The sequence below is a fragment of the Microtus oregoni genome, unplaced genomic scaffold (assembly GCF_018167655.1).
Source record: "Microtus oregoni isolate MIOR12 unplaced genomic scaffold, Mior012 000000F_ref0000247, whole genome shotgun sequence".
Taxonomy (NCBI): Eukaryota; Metazoa; Chordata; class Mammalia; order Rodentia; family Cricetidae; genus Microtus; species Microtus oregoni.
In genome coordinates this window covers 69,736,649-69,755,571 of record NW_024543059.1, presented here as the reverse complement: position 1 = coordinate 69,755,571, position 18,923 = coordinate 69,736,649, and the positions used below count along the sequence as shown (strand labels likewise).

At 43.2% G+C, this 18,923-nt stretch overlaps 1 protein-coding gene across 2 annotated transcripts in view; it reads right to left on the bottom strand.

Moving 5' to 3' along the window:
* Window positions 1-18,923, bottom strand: part of Nfkb1 (nuclear factor kappa B subunit 1) — a 116,955-nt gene that overhangs the window by 25,379 nt on the left and 72,653 nt on the right. For both annotated transcript variants that reach the window (XM_041655084.1, XM_041655092.1), the window contains exons 8-12: window positions 11,736-11,899; window positions 8,155-8,313; window positions 6,885-6,989; window positions 3,986-4,077; window positions 2,544-2,682 (exon numbers count right to left, since the gene is read on the bottom strand). In XM_041655084.1, coding sequence (XP_041511018.1) covers window positions 2,544-2,682; window positions 3,986-4,077; window positions 6,885-6,989; window positions 8,155-8,313; window positions 11,736-11,899 — 659 coding nt within the window. The remainder of the gene's footprint in view (window positions 1-2,543; window positions 2,683-3,985; window positions 4,078-6,884; window positions 6,990-8,154; window positions 8,314-11,735; window positions 11,900-18,923) is intronic.

Below are 18,923 nucleotides of genomic sequence, written 5' to 3'. Positions count from 1 at the left end.
TTTAAGAGATAATTTTCAAAATATAAGCTATACCATTGCCAGGATTATTTCAGTGACAAGACCCTAATTTAGAAAATGCTGCAGGACGACCTTCACAAATGAGCCTTCACATCTTAGGTTTCAAATCCCCCCCCCCCCCCATGCTTCACTCAGTCTCTCGGCTGCTTTCCCGGGTGCTTCACAGGGCATACCGCTAGTGCACGCTCTAGAAGGAAGCTCAGGCCACGTCTGCAGAATCTTCTCCCACAGAGAAGGAAGCTGAAGCTGGGGTGGCTAAGTGACTTTCTCATCATAGGGCCGAGAGGTCAGACCCAGGGTCTGGTGACTTTTCATCACAGCAGACTCCTGCTTTGTGGGCAACACTTCAAAACAGTGTTGCTCATAACACCTCATTAAGACTGACTGTAGAGAAGAGCTGGTGATGTTGCAGTACAGAGAGAGAAGTCCAGCCTCTGCCAGCCTTTCCTGCACGTGCACCTTGAAATCACCCCAGTCTCAGTTTCCAGTGTCTCTGGAAAATGCCTGTATTTAGCTTGATCATGTCATTCATAGCTTTAAACGTGACTGTTCTCCATCCCAACTTCCAGTTTCTCCTACTGAACACTCAGTGCAGAAGGTCCTTGAGCATCTTCTCACCCCATAATCACCTCTCGCTTGGTTATTTTGTCTCCCTGATCTCGCTGTCCCCAAGAAGTGTTTGTAAGATGAGGTATCAATAAATGACTCCAAAGGACACAGAGTTCAGGGTGGCAACGGGAGGGCAATGTTTCGTATACTTCTAATGCCTTAATTCATGGATCTAATGTATTGTTAGCCTTCTTCGTTATATTTGTACCCACATGGTAACTCTGAAACCTCAATTCCAGGGTTCTGAAACCCCTTTCTAGCTTCCTCAGGCCCCAGGCATGGGTGTGGTGCACAGATACACAAACAGGCAATGGTGCCTATACATCAGAAAGAAAAAATATTAAAAAAACAAAACAAGGAAATCTATAATCTCCAATTAAGAGTTCTAATATAATAACTTGATCGTAATACATGCACGGCAGCCATTCTCTCTTTGGAGTTGTGACCACTTCTATTTCTCCAGATAATTCTTATATTGTTTGCTTCCTATGGAGCTGTATCTGTATTCGTGAGGGCCTAGATGGTGTGTGTTGGAAGTCTGTCGATGACACTGGATCTTCAGAGAACCCCGTCCTCTAAGCCAGGCAGTAGAGAGCCCCTGCTCTGCTGAGGTGGAGTGCTGAGGAAGCTGGGCCTCCGCTAGTGCACTCTGCTGATGCAGACACTGCCAGAAAAGGCAGTCCGGGAGTCAAGCCTGGGACATCCCTAGGCTCACGTCCTGTGTGGCTAACCCGTGCTTTCTTTTCTTGTTCTCATCATTCTGCATCAGCAAAGATAACATTATTTTGAAGGCATATTTCACAAGGTGAATTCTACTTTTTTCTCCTATTTTCAGAGGGCAGGGCCTCAGGTACAGCATGGGTTTTCATATTGCCTTGTGTGGGCAGAAGGATCTAGAAGACTTCAGACCAGGAAGGAAGTAGGCCAGCCACGGAATGTACCATACATCTGACCCAGCAGCAGCCGGTCATACCTCAGAAAGAAATATGAACTTCACAAATGCTTTCGAAATGGTTCTGCCACAGAGGTTCTTGAATACCACCATGCTTTGCCCTCAGGGAAGCAACTCCGGGGGTCCCCAGTGTGGCTGCCCCTCTGGACCCAATCTCAGCCAGAACCCTGCATCTGGGGACAGTCATGTTGCTGACCTAACCGACACTGGGATCTGGCCTCTGATTGGCCTCCCTACACTTGGCCTGAACTGAAACATGTTTACACAGAGCTTCTCTTTCACCCTCACATTTTTCTCTCTTGATCCTCCTATCCACTTAGCCACACTGTAAGTTCCCACCTGAGACTCTGAGCCTCTCTTTCACTTCCTGCACCCGAGGTCCGGGTCTCCAGAGCACCTTCACGGCAGTGTCTGCTGGATGCTCACTCCCAGGCACTGGGACCTGTCTGAACACTTCCGAAGCACCACTGGATTCTTGCATCCTTCTGCCTGTGCCATCCCAGACAGCACGCGGGCAGGCCTAGCCATCACTCTAGTGTCCATGTAGAACCCTTCAGACTACACACACTCCAGCGCCGGGGGCTGACCTCCCTCACCTGCCTCAGCTTCCTTCATCTCAGCACTCAGATCATCTCTCCCAGGACAAACAAGGTGCCACACTCCTGCTCTGATCATCTATTTTATAAAGCCAGGGAGCCTTGATTTTATTCATCCTCAATAATATCCCAAATGCTTCTGACTGAAGAAGACGATTTTGGAGGTGCCTTTAGACCATGGGATCCAGGGCTGTCTCCACAACATCATATGGTTTGTGGATGCTTCTGCTTTGGGCACTTACTATAAATGGAGAACTGGGGTTACAGCTCAATGGTAGAGGTCATTCCATGACCTCAGTACATTATCCTCTGGTCTCTAAAAATAAACCCTTCACCCCCATACAGCAGAGTCTAAACAACCCAGGTACCTTTGATTTCAGGGTAGTAGAGGAAGGGTTTTGGTTCACTCGTTTCCAAGTCCGATTTCCTCCGAAGCTGAACAAATACAGAAGCTGGTTTTGTAATGTTGACATCCTTATACTTTGGAGTTTTGAAGACAATGGCAAACTGTAGAGTACAAAAAAACCCAAACATTGGTGTAGGGTATTTGTTATCTGGTGGTGGTGAGCACCAGGCACGTTCTGTATGCATACATTTATACTCTAGGCTTAAATAAAGTGTGATGAAATCCAGCACCTGGACAAAGTTCCAGCCAGTATGCTATACCCATCCTTCCTATCTATCTATCTATCTATCTATCTATCATTTATTTATTTGAGATAATGTTTTTCTGTGTAACAGTCCTGGCTGTCCTAGAACTTGTTCTGTAAACCAGGTAGTCCTTGAACTCACAGAGATCTGCTTGCCTCTGCCTCCCAAGTGTTGGGATTAAAGGCCTGCACTACCACAGCCCAGCATACGTTTTTATTATATTGCCCCCGTGAAAGTAAAACCCAACAGTATGCTGGTTAATTATCCTAATTACTTCATCTTAGTTATTTCTCTTTCAAATTGCATTAAACACCTCCAAGACCATACAGGGCAGCACTGAAGGACTGGGTGTGGAAGCAGATGGAATCAGGGCCGCCACTGTCAGCCTGCGGCCAGACACGCCACGGGAAGTAACGCTGGGCTGGAGGCGTCATGTGCTAATCTGAGGTCGTACTCAAACAGTCAGGCACTGGACATACTCAGTTTCGTCTTTTCTATGTTTATATTCACAACAGCAAGGTCTCATAAAATATAGGAGAAGCACAGTGGCACACACAGATAACTCTCACATTCAGGCACCTCTTCAGTGCAGATTCCTGGAGGGAGCTGCTGTCATTTTCTCAGGCTTCCTGGGCATGTGAACACTGAACTGTTTTTATATACAGCATGTCCTCAATCAATGACCTCATAAGTCTTAGCACTGTTTCAGGTCTCTGTTTGGGCACAGACTCCCCTTTTCTAGTAACTGCATGATATTCCATCACATCGACAGAGGTCATTCTTCACCATGGTCATCTAAGCAGCTGGAGACCCCGGCTCCTCAGGATGGCATCCGTCTCAGCCTCCTTCCCTCAGGCTTTGCCGTAATGGTGAATATTGAGACATTTTCAAGGGAGGAGCTGAGGGCCACTGCCTTCAGCACCTGGACAGCAGACACCCACGAGGCGCCATGCCAGGCTCTCTGAGCCAATGTTCTAGCAGCACCTTGCCCATAGCTCTATGTTTGGGCACTTCTCTGAAAGAGCCATAAAAATAGCCCGCTGTATGGATGCTAAAGAGACTTATGACGGTCTCTTTTTCAGTATGTAGAAACAGAGCACTGAATTTCACCGAGGCAGAACATGTATTAAAATAAAACCCGCAGTATCGACCCACCTACCTGCCTATGAACATCCGTGGGGGAAAAGTCTCCAAATCCTTCCCAAATTCCACCATTTTCTTCCTCTTCATAAAACCGAATCTGGATGTCATCTGCAAATGGTCACATGCAGGCATATGACTGCAATGGGTGTAGCAATGTTGACGAGCATGCTAACAAATGCAGCTGGCACATAACTCTACCTCACGCAAATGTAAATGCTTTGAAAAGAATGAGTAGCAGGAGATTTGCACCATTTAAAGTCTTCACAGATCACTGACTCCACTAAATACACACTATTTACTCTGGGAATGGGATCTACTATTTATTCACAGTGGCAGAGTATTAGATTTGCCCAATCCATTAAGCTCTGTCTTAGTCAACATATGAACCTTCTATTTCTCCACCCTTAAACTATCTCATTTCTGGGAAACTTGAAGGATGGAAGATTATCAGAACCCATAGGTGTGACTCAGCCCGGTATGGAGATGTACGCTGTAACACTTGACATAAATGAAGCTTCCCATGTGGCAGACGCTGTCCTCAGTGCTTTACATGTAAATATGAACTCACCTAGTCCTCAAATCAGTCCTGGGATGTAGGTGTACTAGTGCTGTCCTCATTTGCAGAAAGAATCTGTGGTCTATTGGTGTGTGCATATGCGTGGGAGTACACGTGTATGTTACAAGCACATCCAGAGCTCAGGGGGTAACTTATGGAAGGTGGTCCACTCCTTCCACCATGGCGATCCCAGGGGTTGCACTCAGGTTGTCAGGCCTGACAGCAAGTGCCCTTACTTCTGTGCTACCTTGCCAGCCTCAGATCGTGTCTTAAGTTACCCAAGAAGGAATGGCTGAGAAGTGAGGGAGTCAGGATGTAAGCATCACAGAGGCAGGGCCCCAGCTCTTACAGTCTCTGCTGTCCTACCGCCACATACGACTTCCTGACTCCCTACTAAGCAACTGGTTTAAATACCACGATGGCCATGTCCTCTTGTGAGGAAACCAGGATTTGTTTTTAACCCTCTAGTCACAGACTCTAGTTCAACAGAACCAGGACATGCAATTCAGGCTGGCAACTCTCTGACTATACTTCTCAGTTCTTATGCAGGACCACACTACTGACTGGTGAAAATTGGTATGTCTATGTTAATATAATTTTAGATATATTAGGATTGAATAAACCATCTCACTGTTTTCTGATCCAGTTCTTTGCCTTTGAATAGGTCTATCCCAGACTTAGTAGAGTAGGACATCTGTCATTTTCATAGTCTGTCTGTCTGTCTGTCTCTGTTTATCCTACCTCCAACCCTTTGTTTTCCATTTTACGTATGTATGTGATAGGGAACTGCACCTGTATTACAATACTAACATTCAATTTGTCATGTTTTTATTCTAGTTGTTCAGTGCACAGCGAGCTCTCTTCTGTCCTTTGGAGGCACCTCTGCACAGCTGAACCCCTCCGTGGCTTAGCTGCCTCCTTTAGACAGAGGGACCTAACACACTGAGACCTTAGAGCCAGGACCATGGTTTGGTGACAAGACCGGCCCTGGGAATGCCACATCATATCTCTTCAAGGCGTGGTTTGTTGTTTCTAGTGGTTTCTCCCAGGGCAGGGTTGGCAGAGCAGGGACTGGTACCCAAGAGTAGGTTCTGAGCCCACCTTCTTAACTAGGCCACACACTTGCTAGCATGGGTCCCCAGACCCTCAGGTACCCCCATCTCCAGGTGCATTATGGGCAGTATTGAGAATAGTATGGTCAAGCCATTGTATCAATATGATATAGATGGTCTTCTAAGGCCTCTGATGATGAGACATTTCAGTTTAATAATAAATATTAAGAATTAAATATAAACAATTTTGCCCATGGCACATACAGCCAAGGGTCTGGAAATGAACATGACTTTGGTTCAGTGGGTTGGGTGTAGACTGATACCAGCCATGCTGGGATTAGTTTCATTGGCAACTTGATACAAGCCAGAGTCGTTTGGGAAGAGGGAACTTCAGCTGAGGAAAATGTCCCCACCAGACTGGCCTGTGGTGTACTTGGTTTTGGCTGATAATGTGGGAAGGCCCGGCTCACTGTGGACAGTGCCATCCCTGGGCAGGTGGGTCTGGGTTTTAAAGCAGGCAGAGCAAGCTATGAGGACCAATCCAGGGGCGGTGTCCCTCCATAGCCTCTGCATCAGATCCTGCCTCCAGGCTCCACTTCTGAGCTCTGCCTTGTCTTCCCTGGATGATGGACTACGAACTGAGAGCTAAAATAGATTCTCTCCACCCTCAAGCTGGTTTTGATCATGACATGAGGTTTGACACAGCAGTAGAAACCCTGAGACACCAGGCTAAACAAACTTGTTTTACAATAGAACATTTATTTGTAATTTTATTTAAAATGAAGTTTGGGAAAGTAACTACCCCTTCAGCTTTTACTAATTTCCCAATCTTGCTATAGCTAATGACAGCAAACATCAGGAACTTCTCAGAATGCACACCGAGGGAAATGTGCTGAGGAACCTGTGTGCGTCACCCTTCTCTTTCCCCACTGGCATCAGAGGGACACGTGGAAGGGACTGGGGAGCTCCCCCAAATTACAACACAGCACAGAAATAGAAGCAGGGTCTGTAATTTTATGTTATGTAAAACTCAGATAATAACAGTTACTTTAGTTTAACTGAGTACCAGGAACAAAGTTTATTAAGTGTTAGCATGCTGAGCGGCTCTATGTATAATCACTATCCTTTTACTTCGGTGGGAAATTGAACTATAAACTCAGGTTTTACAAAAACAACACATTATACATTTGAAAATGTTTCTGAGAGATCCCACAGGAAAAGGGAGAACACCCCTGGTCTACTGTGAGCAGCTCCCAGAGGAACCTGACAACTACATTTCACGTCTGGAGCCTGGGGTGTACACATACCTTTCTGAACCTTGTCACAGAGAAGGTAGATTTCTTCTCCTCCTGTTACACACCCTGCTGTTCTGTCCATCCTTACGATTTTCAGGTTAGATGCATTGGGGGCCTCTGTCCGCAGGGAGAAAACAATGCACACCCTAGGTTAGCCCTGGTTTCACAAAGTTCGACAGATGAGCTCACTCCTACTGCTTTTACAAAGACACAAACAGAGCAGGAAGAGCTGCCAGTGTCCTTGAAGCACTTCCTGGGCCTGGGCCACTCACTATCCCCAAGCAGGTGAGGAGTGGATGGTGGCATTTGCTTCCCTGGATGATGGTGTTTGGTTCCCCTAACACACAGGCTGATATGGAAGGAAGGTTTCCTGAGGTTTTCAGAACTGCCAGGCCAGTGGCTTGCTTCATGCTAATTTTATGCCACTTACAAAAGTCCTAAAAGTTTTAAGAAAAGTACAGTTTTTAGGCTACCTTATTTTTTATTCTACAAAGAAAAATGAAGATGTTCTGTTTCCTTTCCCCATACTAAATTAGCATTCTGTGTGGTTTGGGGCAAAGCTGTGTGTACTAGCAAGCAATATGAAGCTTCCCCTTTAAAAACTCCAACAGCTGCGTTTTAAGGTTCTCCGTTGAGTAAGAATCTTTTTTATTTGATAAACTTTTCACTTCCCGTTACACTTGTTTAAATCAGACAAATCATCTAGCTGATGCATGTGGAACACGAGCTTTTCTTGTACATCATATTCTATAACCTATATTCTATGAGACTTCTGAGCTTGCAGGCTTCCTGAGGCAGCTGCTTATCAAGCCCAATGCATGGCAAACAACAGTTACATAGTAAGTGCTAAAGGCATGGAAAGCCCTCCATGTTCTAGTATCTACAGACCAGAAGAAATGAGTTACCTCGAAGTTCTTGTCTTAATGAATGTATTACCAAGTGGGGACAAGGGCAGATAAAAATAATAATTGTCTTTTATTAATTTCTCTTTATAGCTGCCAGGGGCAAAAAAAAAAAAATAAGGTTACTTTAAAGAGCACCAGCCATCTATCTTACAGTCTCGTGTCCAGAAGTAAGAAATCGGTGTTACACATCAAGACATAATGCACTTTCAGAAGAAAGAACATTACAGTGGGTGTGGCCTAAGATGGACACCAACCCTCTTCCCTAGACTGCAGTGGTCACACTTTGTAGACAATAAACTAGCACTCAAGGTGACTGTAGGCCTCACGCTTTAGTAAGCAGTGAGGTGACGCTGCCCTGCCTCAGGACGGCTACTCACTGCTGTCGTAGATGGCGTCCGACACCACGGGCTCCAGCCTCCGGGTGAAGCTGCCGGTGCTGTCGGGAAGGAAGGCTGTGAACATGAGGCGCACCACACTCAGGTCCATCTCCTTGGTTTGCTGCAGAGCCGCCTGGCGGATGATTTCTTTCTCCCTGTCTAGGGTCACACAGTACAGTCTGTTCAGGCCCGGGCAGGTGAGAGTGGGAACATTTAACACAGTGTATTTTCAGAAGCCCACACAAAGACCATCTGAAACACCAACTATTTTCCTCTAGAATCACTTCCTTAAAGGTTTTTACTGGCATAGTGACAGGCTTCAGAGAGATGTCTTCATCCCAGCAGACCAAGCCCTCAGTCCCACAGCCTCCTGGCTCCCCTCCCATACCCACTATTTCCCTTCTACGAACAGAATACCTTCCTCTCACTTTCACGTCCTACACACGTATGTGCAAATAATCTTAACACATTTATATGAAAGGGGAGAGACAGCATGTGATGTTTTGAGTCTGGCTTATTGCAGTTGACATGGTCAGTTCCAGCTGCATAGACTACCCTGGGTATGCCTGTTTTAGTGGCTGAATAAAACTCCATTATGCATATATATCATACTTCCTTTATCCATCACCTGTTGATGGAGAGCTAGGACTCTTTAACTTGACTCATGAATATGGCTGCAACAAACATGTATGTGCAAGTCGACATGTCTGTGTAGTATGTTGACTTAGAGTTTTGCAAGTATACACATGGCAGCTCTACTTTTGAGAACTCTCCATGCTGATTTTCTCATTTATTTATCTATTGTCGTTTGCTGGCCGCAGTGCCTATGTGTAGGTCAGAGGGCAACCCGAGGAAAGTGGTTCTCTCCTTCCGCCAAGTGCTCACAGGGACCGAGTTCAGGCCCGCAGAGTTTGTGAAAAGAACCTGCTGAACGACAGCAATATACAGCCGAGGGTGACCGTGCAGTTCAGCTCCTCCTGACGCCATCTCCCAAGCGCTGGGATCGTGTGCTACCCTATCTGTTTCCATACAGTGCTGGGAATCAAACCCAGAACTGCCTACACTAGGCAAGCCCTAGGCCGCTGGGGCCCATGCCAGGCTGCAGCTGCTTGTTATCTTAATGACTGCCGTTCTAATTGGGGTGAGATGGAATTCTGAAGCAACTTTACTGGTGAGGGGTGTAAAGCATTTCCTCACACTTGCTGGCTGTTTGCACTTCATCATTTGAGAGCCCTGCCCTTGTTACTTAGCCCACTCATTGACCGCATTGCTTGCTTTCCTGGAATTTAATTTTTTCAGTTTTTGATATAACCAGATATTAATATGTCAGATACATGGCCACCAGAAACTCTTTCCCATATTGGAGGCAATTTCCTTTGTTTCACAGAAGCTTTCTAATTTCATTTGTTAGTGGTTGATTTTATTTCCTGAGTAGCTGGAATGCCTTCCAGAAAGCCCTTGCCTACCCGCCTCACGGAGCACTTTCTGTATGTTTCGGACGATCGACTCTTATGCTGAGACCTCTGATCCATGCTGAATGGATTTGGTACTGGATGAGGCGGGATCTAGTTCCCTTCTTTATGTGTGGCTATCCATTTCCCCGGCGTCACTTGTTGAACAGGCTCTTTTCTCTAATGCATATTTTGGCATCTTTCTCAAGTATCAGGTGGCTATAATTGTATTTATTGCTTAATTTTCTATTCCACTGATTTATATGTCTGTTTTGATGCCAGTTCCATGTTGTTTTTGTTACCATGGGTCTACAGTGTAACTTGAAAGCAGCAATTGTGATACCTCTAGCAATACCCTTTTTACTTCCCTATGGCTTTGGCTACCTGAGGCCTTTTGCTTCTATATGAATTTTAGGATACTTGTCCTCTATTTCCATGAAGGATGCCATTGAGATTTTGATGTAGATTGCATTCAATCTATAGACCACCCTTGGTAACATTTTTGTGATATTAATTATGTAGACTCTGGAGCATGGCGGTCTTCCCATCTATGGTTCCCTGTTTCTTTCTTCAGTGTCTTAAAGTTTTCATTGCAAAGGCCTTTTCATATGTTAGCTTATTGCCAGGAATCTGGTTTGCTTATTTTGAAGCTATTGGCATGGCTATCACTAGACACGGTTGATATGTCTGCTGATTTCTTCTTGGCATGTTTAATACTGGTATATAGGAAAGTCACTGAGTTTTGCATGTTGAATCTGTACCCTGACACTTCATCAGACCTAAGCTTTTCCAGTGGACTCTTGAGGCTTTCTTGTATATAGGATTATATTGTCTGCAAATAGAGATATTTTGACCTCTTCCTTCCCCGTTTGTATCCTTTTATTTAATTCTCTTTCCTTATTGCTGCTTTTAAGCACTATGTTGAGTGAGAGTGGAGAAAGGTGATACCTTATCTTATTCCTGCTTTCAAGGGAACTGCATTCATTTTCCCTTCAGTACAAATACTATTGGCTATATGTCTATTGTATATAGCCTTTAGTATGCTGAAGTATAGTTCTCTTATTACTATTCTTTTGAAGATCATAAAGGAATGTTGTGCTTTGTCCAAAGTTTTCAGCATCTATTTAGATGACCTGCAGTTTCTGTTCTCAAGTCCATTTATGCCTTACATTGATTAGTCTTCATATGCCGAACCATTCTCTGTTCTAAGAATGAAGCCAACTTGATCATGGTCAATAATCTTTATAGTGTGTTGATGAATTGGGTTTGTATCATTTTATTAAGAACTTAATAATCCATGTTCATAATTGGATTCTTTTCTCTTTTTTCTGTTATGCTTTTATCTGGGTCTGGTATAAAGATTATACTGGCTTCAGAAGATTAATTCAGTAATGTTCCTTCCCTTTCTATTTTATGAAACAGTTTAAGGATAATTTATGTTAATTCTTCTTCAAAGATCTGGTAGAGTTTCGCTGTGATTCCATCTGGGACTGGGCCTTTTTTAGTTGGAAGGCATTTTTATTACTGTTTCAATTTCATTGCTTGTTTTAGGTCTGTTTAAGTTATTTATATCTTCTTAGTTTAATATTGACATACCAAATATATCTGAATTTGCCAGTTTTTGTAAGATTTTCTAGTTTTTGGAATATATGTTTTCAAGGCATGCCATAATGATCCTATGAATGTCACCTGAATCTCTGGTAATGATTCCCCATTTTTCATCTTTAATTTAATCATTTAGGTCTTCTTTTTCCTTTTGGTTAATTTGGCTTGAAATTCTGACCGTTAGAAAAATTTTATATAACAGCCCCCATTAAATTGTTCAAAATTAAAGCCATCAACGGAAACCTGCATTTTCTCTGAGTACTGTAACAACTGTCTTATGCCATCCACTCCCTGTCCTGCCTTTCTACTTTGGTTCAGAGTTTAAGGCACACACAGTATGTGAGAGAGTAGAGTGAAAAATGCCGGCTACAGCACCGGCTGCACGGAGAAGGGAAATCAGTGTGTAAAGGCTTTGTGCATGAGGGAGGTGTCTAGTGCAGAACAACTCAATTGCACTAGCCCCTTGCCCTCATGGGCTGACAGGCTGATGGACAGAGTCATTCTTTTGAGACATAGTAGCCTTACCTGTGAGCTGCCGGTCTCCTCCACCTTCTGCTTGTAGATAGGCAAGGTCAGAATGCACCAAGAGTCCAGGATTATAGCCCCTTATACACGCCTCTGTCATCCGTGCTTCTAGGGTTTCAAACACCTTTTTCTTGGTTACATGAAGTATGCCCAGGTTTGCAAAGCTGGAGAAATGCACGAAGATGATCAGCAAAAAGAACCAAAAGTTAAGTAGGCTGTGAGAGGAGTGGGCTTTAGTTCAGCAAAGCACACTCTGAAAAAACATAGAAGCCCTCAGGTCTTACGCCACTCTGAGTTAGGCGAACATCGGAATTTGGGATTTTTACATTATGAAGGTAATATATGGCATATACCGTATAACACACTAAACTGTTGCCAGGGCTGGGGTGTACAGTGTAATCTCTGCAGAGGGCACTATAACCAGTCTCACCACATGTGAGTCAGGCCAGGGCAAACTGGGTGACTGATGAGCTAGTGGACTTCACATTTTCTCCACGGTGCATGCCTACGTGTAACCTGACTTCACATCTGAAGACGGCCATCACCCTTACTTACTATGTCAGCCACGAAGGAAGGATTTAGCCTAGTAAACAATACACACATTGATGTTTTGCCACAGTCCACAGTGGGGTGAGGAACTGGGAACAGGGGACACAGAACAGCGATCCTCAAGAAAAGAGATAAATAAAGTGTCTCTTACAATTACCTGGCTTAATAAGCAGGCTGCAGGATGGGAGCCCAGTGCTTTGCAGTTGCAGACAGGTAGACTTAAGGCAAACAGAGACTAGGATTGATACAGTAACACTGGGGATACCTTTAGCTGCCAGTGATGTTGGAGAAAGAGCCCTCAAAGGCTGGGGAAAGCTGCCATTCTCCTAGACCCATAGGGCTGGACCACTTCAAGAAGCCTCAAAATACATTAAGCATCAGATTGAATATTTAGAGGGTACTTTAGTAATGGTGCCAACTTGTCCCTAGTCTGAGAGAGATGGGAGAGAAAACAGAAGAGGAAGTGGGGAGGTCACAGACAGAGAAGCAGTGAACAGAAAATTTAACAGTTGGAAAGTTTATAGATTTAATAAAAAATCCAGAGATCTAGGAATCCTAAGAAGCTCAAGTTTATGAAGAAAACTATACCTCAGTCCTTCAAAGCTGTCATGGCTCACAACTACGGATAGAGAGGAGTCAGAAACACCGTTAGACAGATTTCATACAGCAGACCCGGGCAAGATGCACAGAGCAGCTCTTGTTGGAAACAGGTCAAGCCCTCAGATGGTGAATCAACATAAAACCAGGACATGAAAGAACACATTGTCAACCTAGGATCCTCTGCTCTTCAAAAAACACCTTTGAACAGCAGAGATGAAGAGAAGACTTTAGGCAGCAGACCGAAACGAGCCCATCAGCACCAGGTCAGCAGTAACGAGGAAAGGTAAAGGAAGTGATGCTGGCGGGGGATGGCCAGCCAGAAACCCTGACCTATAAAGCAGGATGAAGAGCAATGGAGATGCGAATGTGTGTCAGTTAATACAAGCTCATGGCCCTCATTTATTCAACTAACTGAAAAATTACTATTCTGTTTATGGCAAACAAACAGACAAACCGCACAAAACAAATGTATTGTGGAACTTATAACGCATGTCTACATACGTAAAATACATGACATGACAGCCCAAGGCCCAGAGCAAGAAGTCAAAGTGTGCTGCCCTTAGGTTCACATACATACAACATGCAGTGAGATCATGCTAAGTATAGTCTTATCAGTCAAGGTGGATATTTAGAGCAAATGACATTACCAAGGATGAAAGGAGATGAAAATATCAACTAACCAAGAGAGAGTAAGAATCCTAAATATTTATACATCTGATATAAGGAAGAGCCACATTAAGGGAGGTAAAAATCTTATAACAACAAAAGGAAGACAGACATATCTATAAATGTGATTTCAACATTCCTCTCTTGGTAACTGATAGAACTAATAGACAAAAAGCCATTAGGATACAAGGCTAGAATAACACTTGAACATCCGGACCCAACTGATGTAGTGATATTTCATTTGTATTTTAATAAATAAAGCTTGCCTGAAGATCAGAAAAGCAAAATAGCCAGCCATGGGCTACCTCAGTCCAAAATGGTGATCCTGCTTCCTGAATCCTCAGAATGAGACTGTGTCTGAGAGCTGTCTCCTCACGTCTTATACTCCTCTCTAGGACTGGAATTTAAAGTGTGCACCACTACTGCCCAGTTACTTTAATCCCTAGAGTGGCTACTGGGATTAAAGGTGTGTATCATCACTGCCTGGTCTGTAAGGCTGAGCAGTGGGCTGTTTTAAAAACTCACTATAATCTGATATTTATAGAGCATCTCCTAGACAAGAGTGAGCACGTTTTTGAAGTAACAGTGGTTGTTATCTTAGCCATAACATAGGCAGCAGTACATTTAAAATGATACAAATTATATAAAATATCCTCCTACCACAGTAAAATTAGGTATTAATAGCCAGAAGATATTCAAGTAAGAATGTATTTAATCAAGTTTGGGAGTGCAATAATTAATTGTTGATGCTGGTAAGGGCACAATAGGTGCTTATTACAATAACTTTTACTTCAAAAATGCTTGAAAAACTTTACAATAAAATGTCAAAGAAAACAAGAATAGACTTTATTAGTATATCACAAATATGAGCACCTAAGGAATAATACAAGGAAGGCTTCAGCCACTTTAGAAAACGACTTGGCCCTTTCTTGTGAACATCGCTCTAGTAGCCTGTGTCCTTGTCATTCTGTCCCCGAATATTTACCCAAGAGAAAGGAAAACTATGCTCACACACAGAGACCCTTATCTCAAAGCCCTGGGAAAAAAACAAGTGTGCTTGGTCGTAGGCCCCAGTCCCTAAATGCATTACCACAGAGTAACTGAAAGGAAGCAAGGGCAGACACATGGAGCAGCATGGAGGGCTTCAGTGCACGGCGCCAAGTGAAAGGAGGCAGGCTTTGGAAGGCTGTGTGCTGTATGACTCTGCGGCATGTAATTCTGAAAAGGCAAACTGTATATAAAGGAAACTTGTCAGTATTTTCAAGGCCTCTAGTGGAGGAAGGGTTGACTGCTGAGAGGTGTGCGGAGATTCTGGGGTTGGCAGCAGTGCACACTTGATGTTCGTAGCCATGTGGTTATCAAAATCCACAGAAATGAACACTTGAAAGGGTTTCTACTGCAGCAATGACATTTTAAAAACAGAAAGGCCACACCTGCTAATAAAAGGGCTGGCAGCACAACCTTGCTTCTTACTCTTGTTTTCATAACACGGGAGTCTTTAGACCAGCAACATCAACATTATTTTAGAACATACTGAAAATTTGGGGGTTTGATCTAAACCTATTGAACAAACAAAGTGTTTTAACCAACCCTTCAGTTAATTCTGAGCAATGCTGAGGCTGGAGAACCTTTACAGTGGCTTTACACTGCTCTGCGAAATCACTCTCCTGGATGGAGGCTGGCATCAGTCTTAAAAAGAAGACCCAGGCTGACGCGACCCTGTAGCCACCAATAACCACGAAGCAGTAAGACAGATGTTTTCATCTTCGTTGTCATCTGTTTCTGAAGTCGTGATGTGTCTGAATCCTTTGGGATTCAGTTTGGGGCTCACATGTGGCCCCTCTTTGGCATTTGTTGTTTCAAGACTTAGTCCTTGATTTCACAGGCTTCAAACGCAGTCCCTGACCACAGTGCACACCCCAACTTGGAATGGCACACTTCGAGCCTAGGTCCACATTTGGCCAATCTTCTCCAGTCAGGGCCTCTTCTGTCTGGTCACACAGAATGACCAACCTCAATTAGTTTGGATCTCTAAAATAGGGATTTAATAACGCAGCAGTTCCACTGAGTGAGGCCAAAGGTTCACCTTTGTGCTTTATATTTATACAGCCCGCAGAGCAGTGATTCTTAACCTTCCTAATGCTGAGACCTGTTAATACGTTTCTCATGTTGCCGTGACCCCCAATCATACAATTATTTTTGTTGCTACTAATAACTGTAATTTTGTTATGAACTGTAACGTAAATATCTGAGTTTTCAGATAGTCCTAGGGGTCACGACCTACAGGCTGAGAACCACTGCTTTAGTGATATATGCTCTATAAATTAGTTGTGAAAAATAAAGAACTGCACAACTCTTTCAACCCAGGTTGCCAGGAAACAAACAGGGTGTGGTGGCTGTTGGTGAATGTGGCCTACACAAAGCAGAAAAGCACAGACATTTTCCACTGAATGAAAAGTTTCAAAGAACTAGAATGTTGGCGAAAAATTAACATTCTAGGTCAAAATAAAATACCAAACAGGATTTTTTTAATCAAGAAAGGTGGTAAAATTTAAATAAATGAATAAGAAATGAGAGGACTTATGAAAGCTAACTAAAATTTTAAAAGAATAACCCTATATTAAAATCATTAAATCCATAATCAAAACTTAAAGAGATGAATGTTTTAATATTGATAAAATAATCTTGAAAACAGTAATTAAACTTATTGAAAACTCAAACTGAGAAGGTGTGGGAGACACCGTAAATAAAGTGTGTGGGATCCTTCTGGTTTTGATGCCTGCAAAGCTGCGAGTCTTCTTGGTGTCTTTTTACATATCTTAATGTTTTGGACTGGTGCCTTGCTTGTGAATCTATACTCAGTGTAATATGTATTATTGAAAACAGGTTATCTGCGTTCTATTTCCAGTATTGACAAGCCTAAGAAATGACTTTGGCTGCCTTCCCAAATTTCTTGCCTACAAGTCAGAACTAAATAAACTAATCGATGTCATACCATAGAAAGACAGTGGCAAGTTTGCTCTTGCTATTTTATAGCATTAGCTAACATTGGCTTGGTCTAAAATGTTGAAGATACAAAGTGCTCGGAGATAGTATGTCTTCCTGGTTTTGTAAAAAAAGAAATTCAAGTCTCCAAAGTCATGCAACTTGCCCTCATTTCTGTTCTGGCTCCCAGGCAACTAGCATGCTGTTTTAACATCCACAAAAAAAAAAAAAAAAAAAAAAATAAGATACAGGTCACAGAGATGAATGAATCATGAAAGAAATGGTGTCTTTTGGGAAATACTGTGGGCAGAATTTTCTCTGTTAAATACCAGATGTAAAGTGAGTACAGCCACTCTAAGGACCCCAGTGAGAAAAGCTGCTGTGGCTAGCTACTATAACTCAGGTGGCATCTCCTTGATGACATCTCTCGAAGCTTTCTAACATTAGAAAGTCCCACTCAGCAAAAACTAAATCAAACCCCAGGGAGCAAACTCGGGAATTAGATGGTGAAATGCTTACTAAATGAACGGTGAGCACTCTCAACTCCAGAACCACACCCTCCACTGCACTACAAGACACTGAAGACCTCCTCCCTCTGCTTACAGATGCACAATCTATTGCATTATTGCTACGTGCAGGTTAGAGTAAATAACCATTGGTTCTTTTTATTGATGCTGCTGCTGGGGATCATCCCAGGGCCTGTGCACGCCACGCAGGCCCCTCCCACTGAGCTACAGAGACAGCCACCAGTAGTTTCTTCTAAAATCACTGAAGATTATTAAACCAACACAGAGAAACAACAGTATGCATACTACATACTGGAAGTTTTATAATAATAAATATTACTAATAGAGAATTCCATGTATAATTTCCTCAAAAGTATGCAATTGGAAGATGGATTAAACAAGACCAAAAGACTACAAATGCTTTAAAGGGATGGGCACTGCTGTGGTAAAATCAGCAGAAACCATAACGGATCAACTGTCTGAAAGTGACGAGAACCCTGCATTCGCCTCTCACAAGCCAGGCAGGAGCTGGAAGGGACCCAAATGTGACAGACCAAGAAGAGGACCGCCCTTTCAGGAGACGCTGAGACAAGTTAAAAGTACACAAGAATCACCTTAAGCTTCTTCCTTCCATTTAGATACATTCCTTCAACATCAAAAGCATCAGATTTTAGAGTCTTAAAGAAAAGCTCCTCTCTCTAGGCTTTTCCCACTTGAACATCTTCATAGTCAAACAAAGAAATGCCCAGGAACACGAAAGCTGTCTGTGCCTCCCAAGAACAAGGGACTCGAGACAACGGAATCCAGACTTCACCACAGGTGATTAAGCAGTTTCTTTCTTTGCATAAAAAGCCCACATTTGCTGGGATTTTAGCAGACACCACTTAAACTAAGAATGATGTTAGAAACTTAGGAAACTCTGAATGATGTTATACATAATTAATCAAATTAACAAAAAGTCTATCCACAAGCACAGACGCCACAGGGTGATGGCAGGAAAATTTCCTCAGTCACTTCTCCACCTCATTTTTGGAGCAGGGTTACTCCCTGGGCCTAGTGCTCACTAACTGGCTAGACTAGCTGGCTGTCTTCGGTCCCCCGCCACACTACAACAGGGCCCCAGGTGCACCACCACCACATCTGGCTTTTTTTTTGGAGTGGGTGTGTGAGACAGAGTCTCTCTGTGTAGTCCTGGCTGTTCTGGAACTTGCTTTGTAGACCAGGCTAGCCTCAAACTCAGAGATCCTGCCTCTATCTCTTGAGTGCTGGGACTAAAGGCATGTGCCACCATGCCCAGTCTTTCCCTATTTTTACTTTATTTATTTTCTTGGTTTTCTACACCTGACTTTTTATGTGGATGCTAGAGATCTAAACTTAGGTCCTGAAGTTTGTACAGCAAAAACTTAACACATGGATCCATCTCCCTAGCTCTTATCTTTTGTTTTTAAAACTTATTTTAATTAGCTATTGTGGTGATTTGATAAAAAAAAAAATGGGTCCCAAAGGGAGTTTCACTATTAAAAGGTGTAGCTTTGTTGGAATATGTACGGCCTTGTTGGGGGAAGTGTGTCACTGTGGGGGTGGGCTTTGAGGTCTCCTATGCTCAAGCTAAGTCCAGTGACATAGTTCACTTCCTTGTCTATAAGTCAAGATGTAGAACTCTCAGCTCCTTCTTCAGCACCATGTCTGCCTGTGTGTCACCACACTTCCTGCCATGATAATAGACTAAACATCTCAAACTGTAAGCCACGCAAATTACATGTTTTCCTTTATAACAGTTGCTGTGGTGGTGGTGTTTCTTCAAAGCAATTAAAAGCCTAAGACAACTACTATTTTTATTTTAAAATTTTATTCCGTTTTACTTATTTTTGTGTGTGCTGCA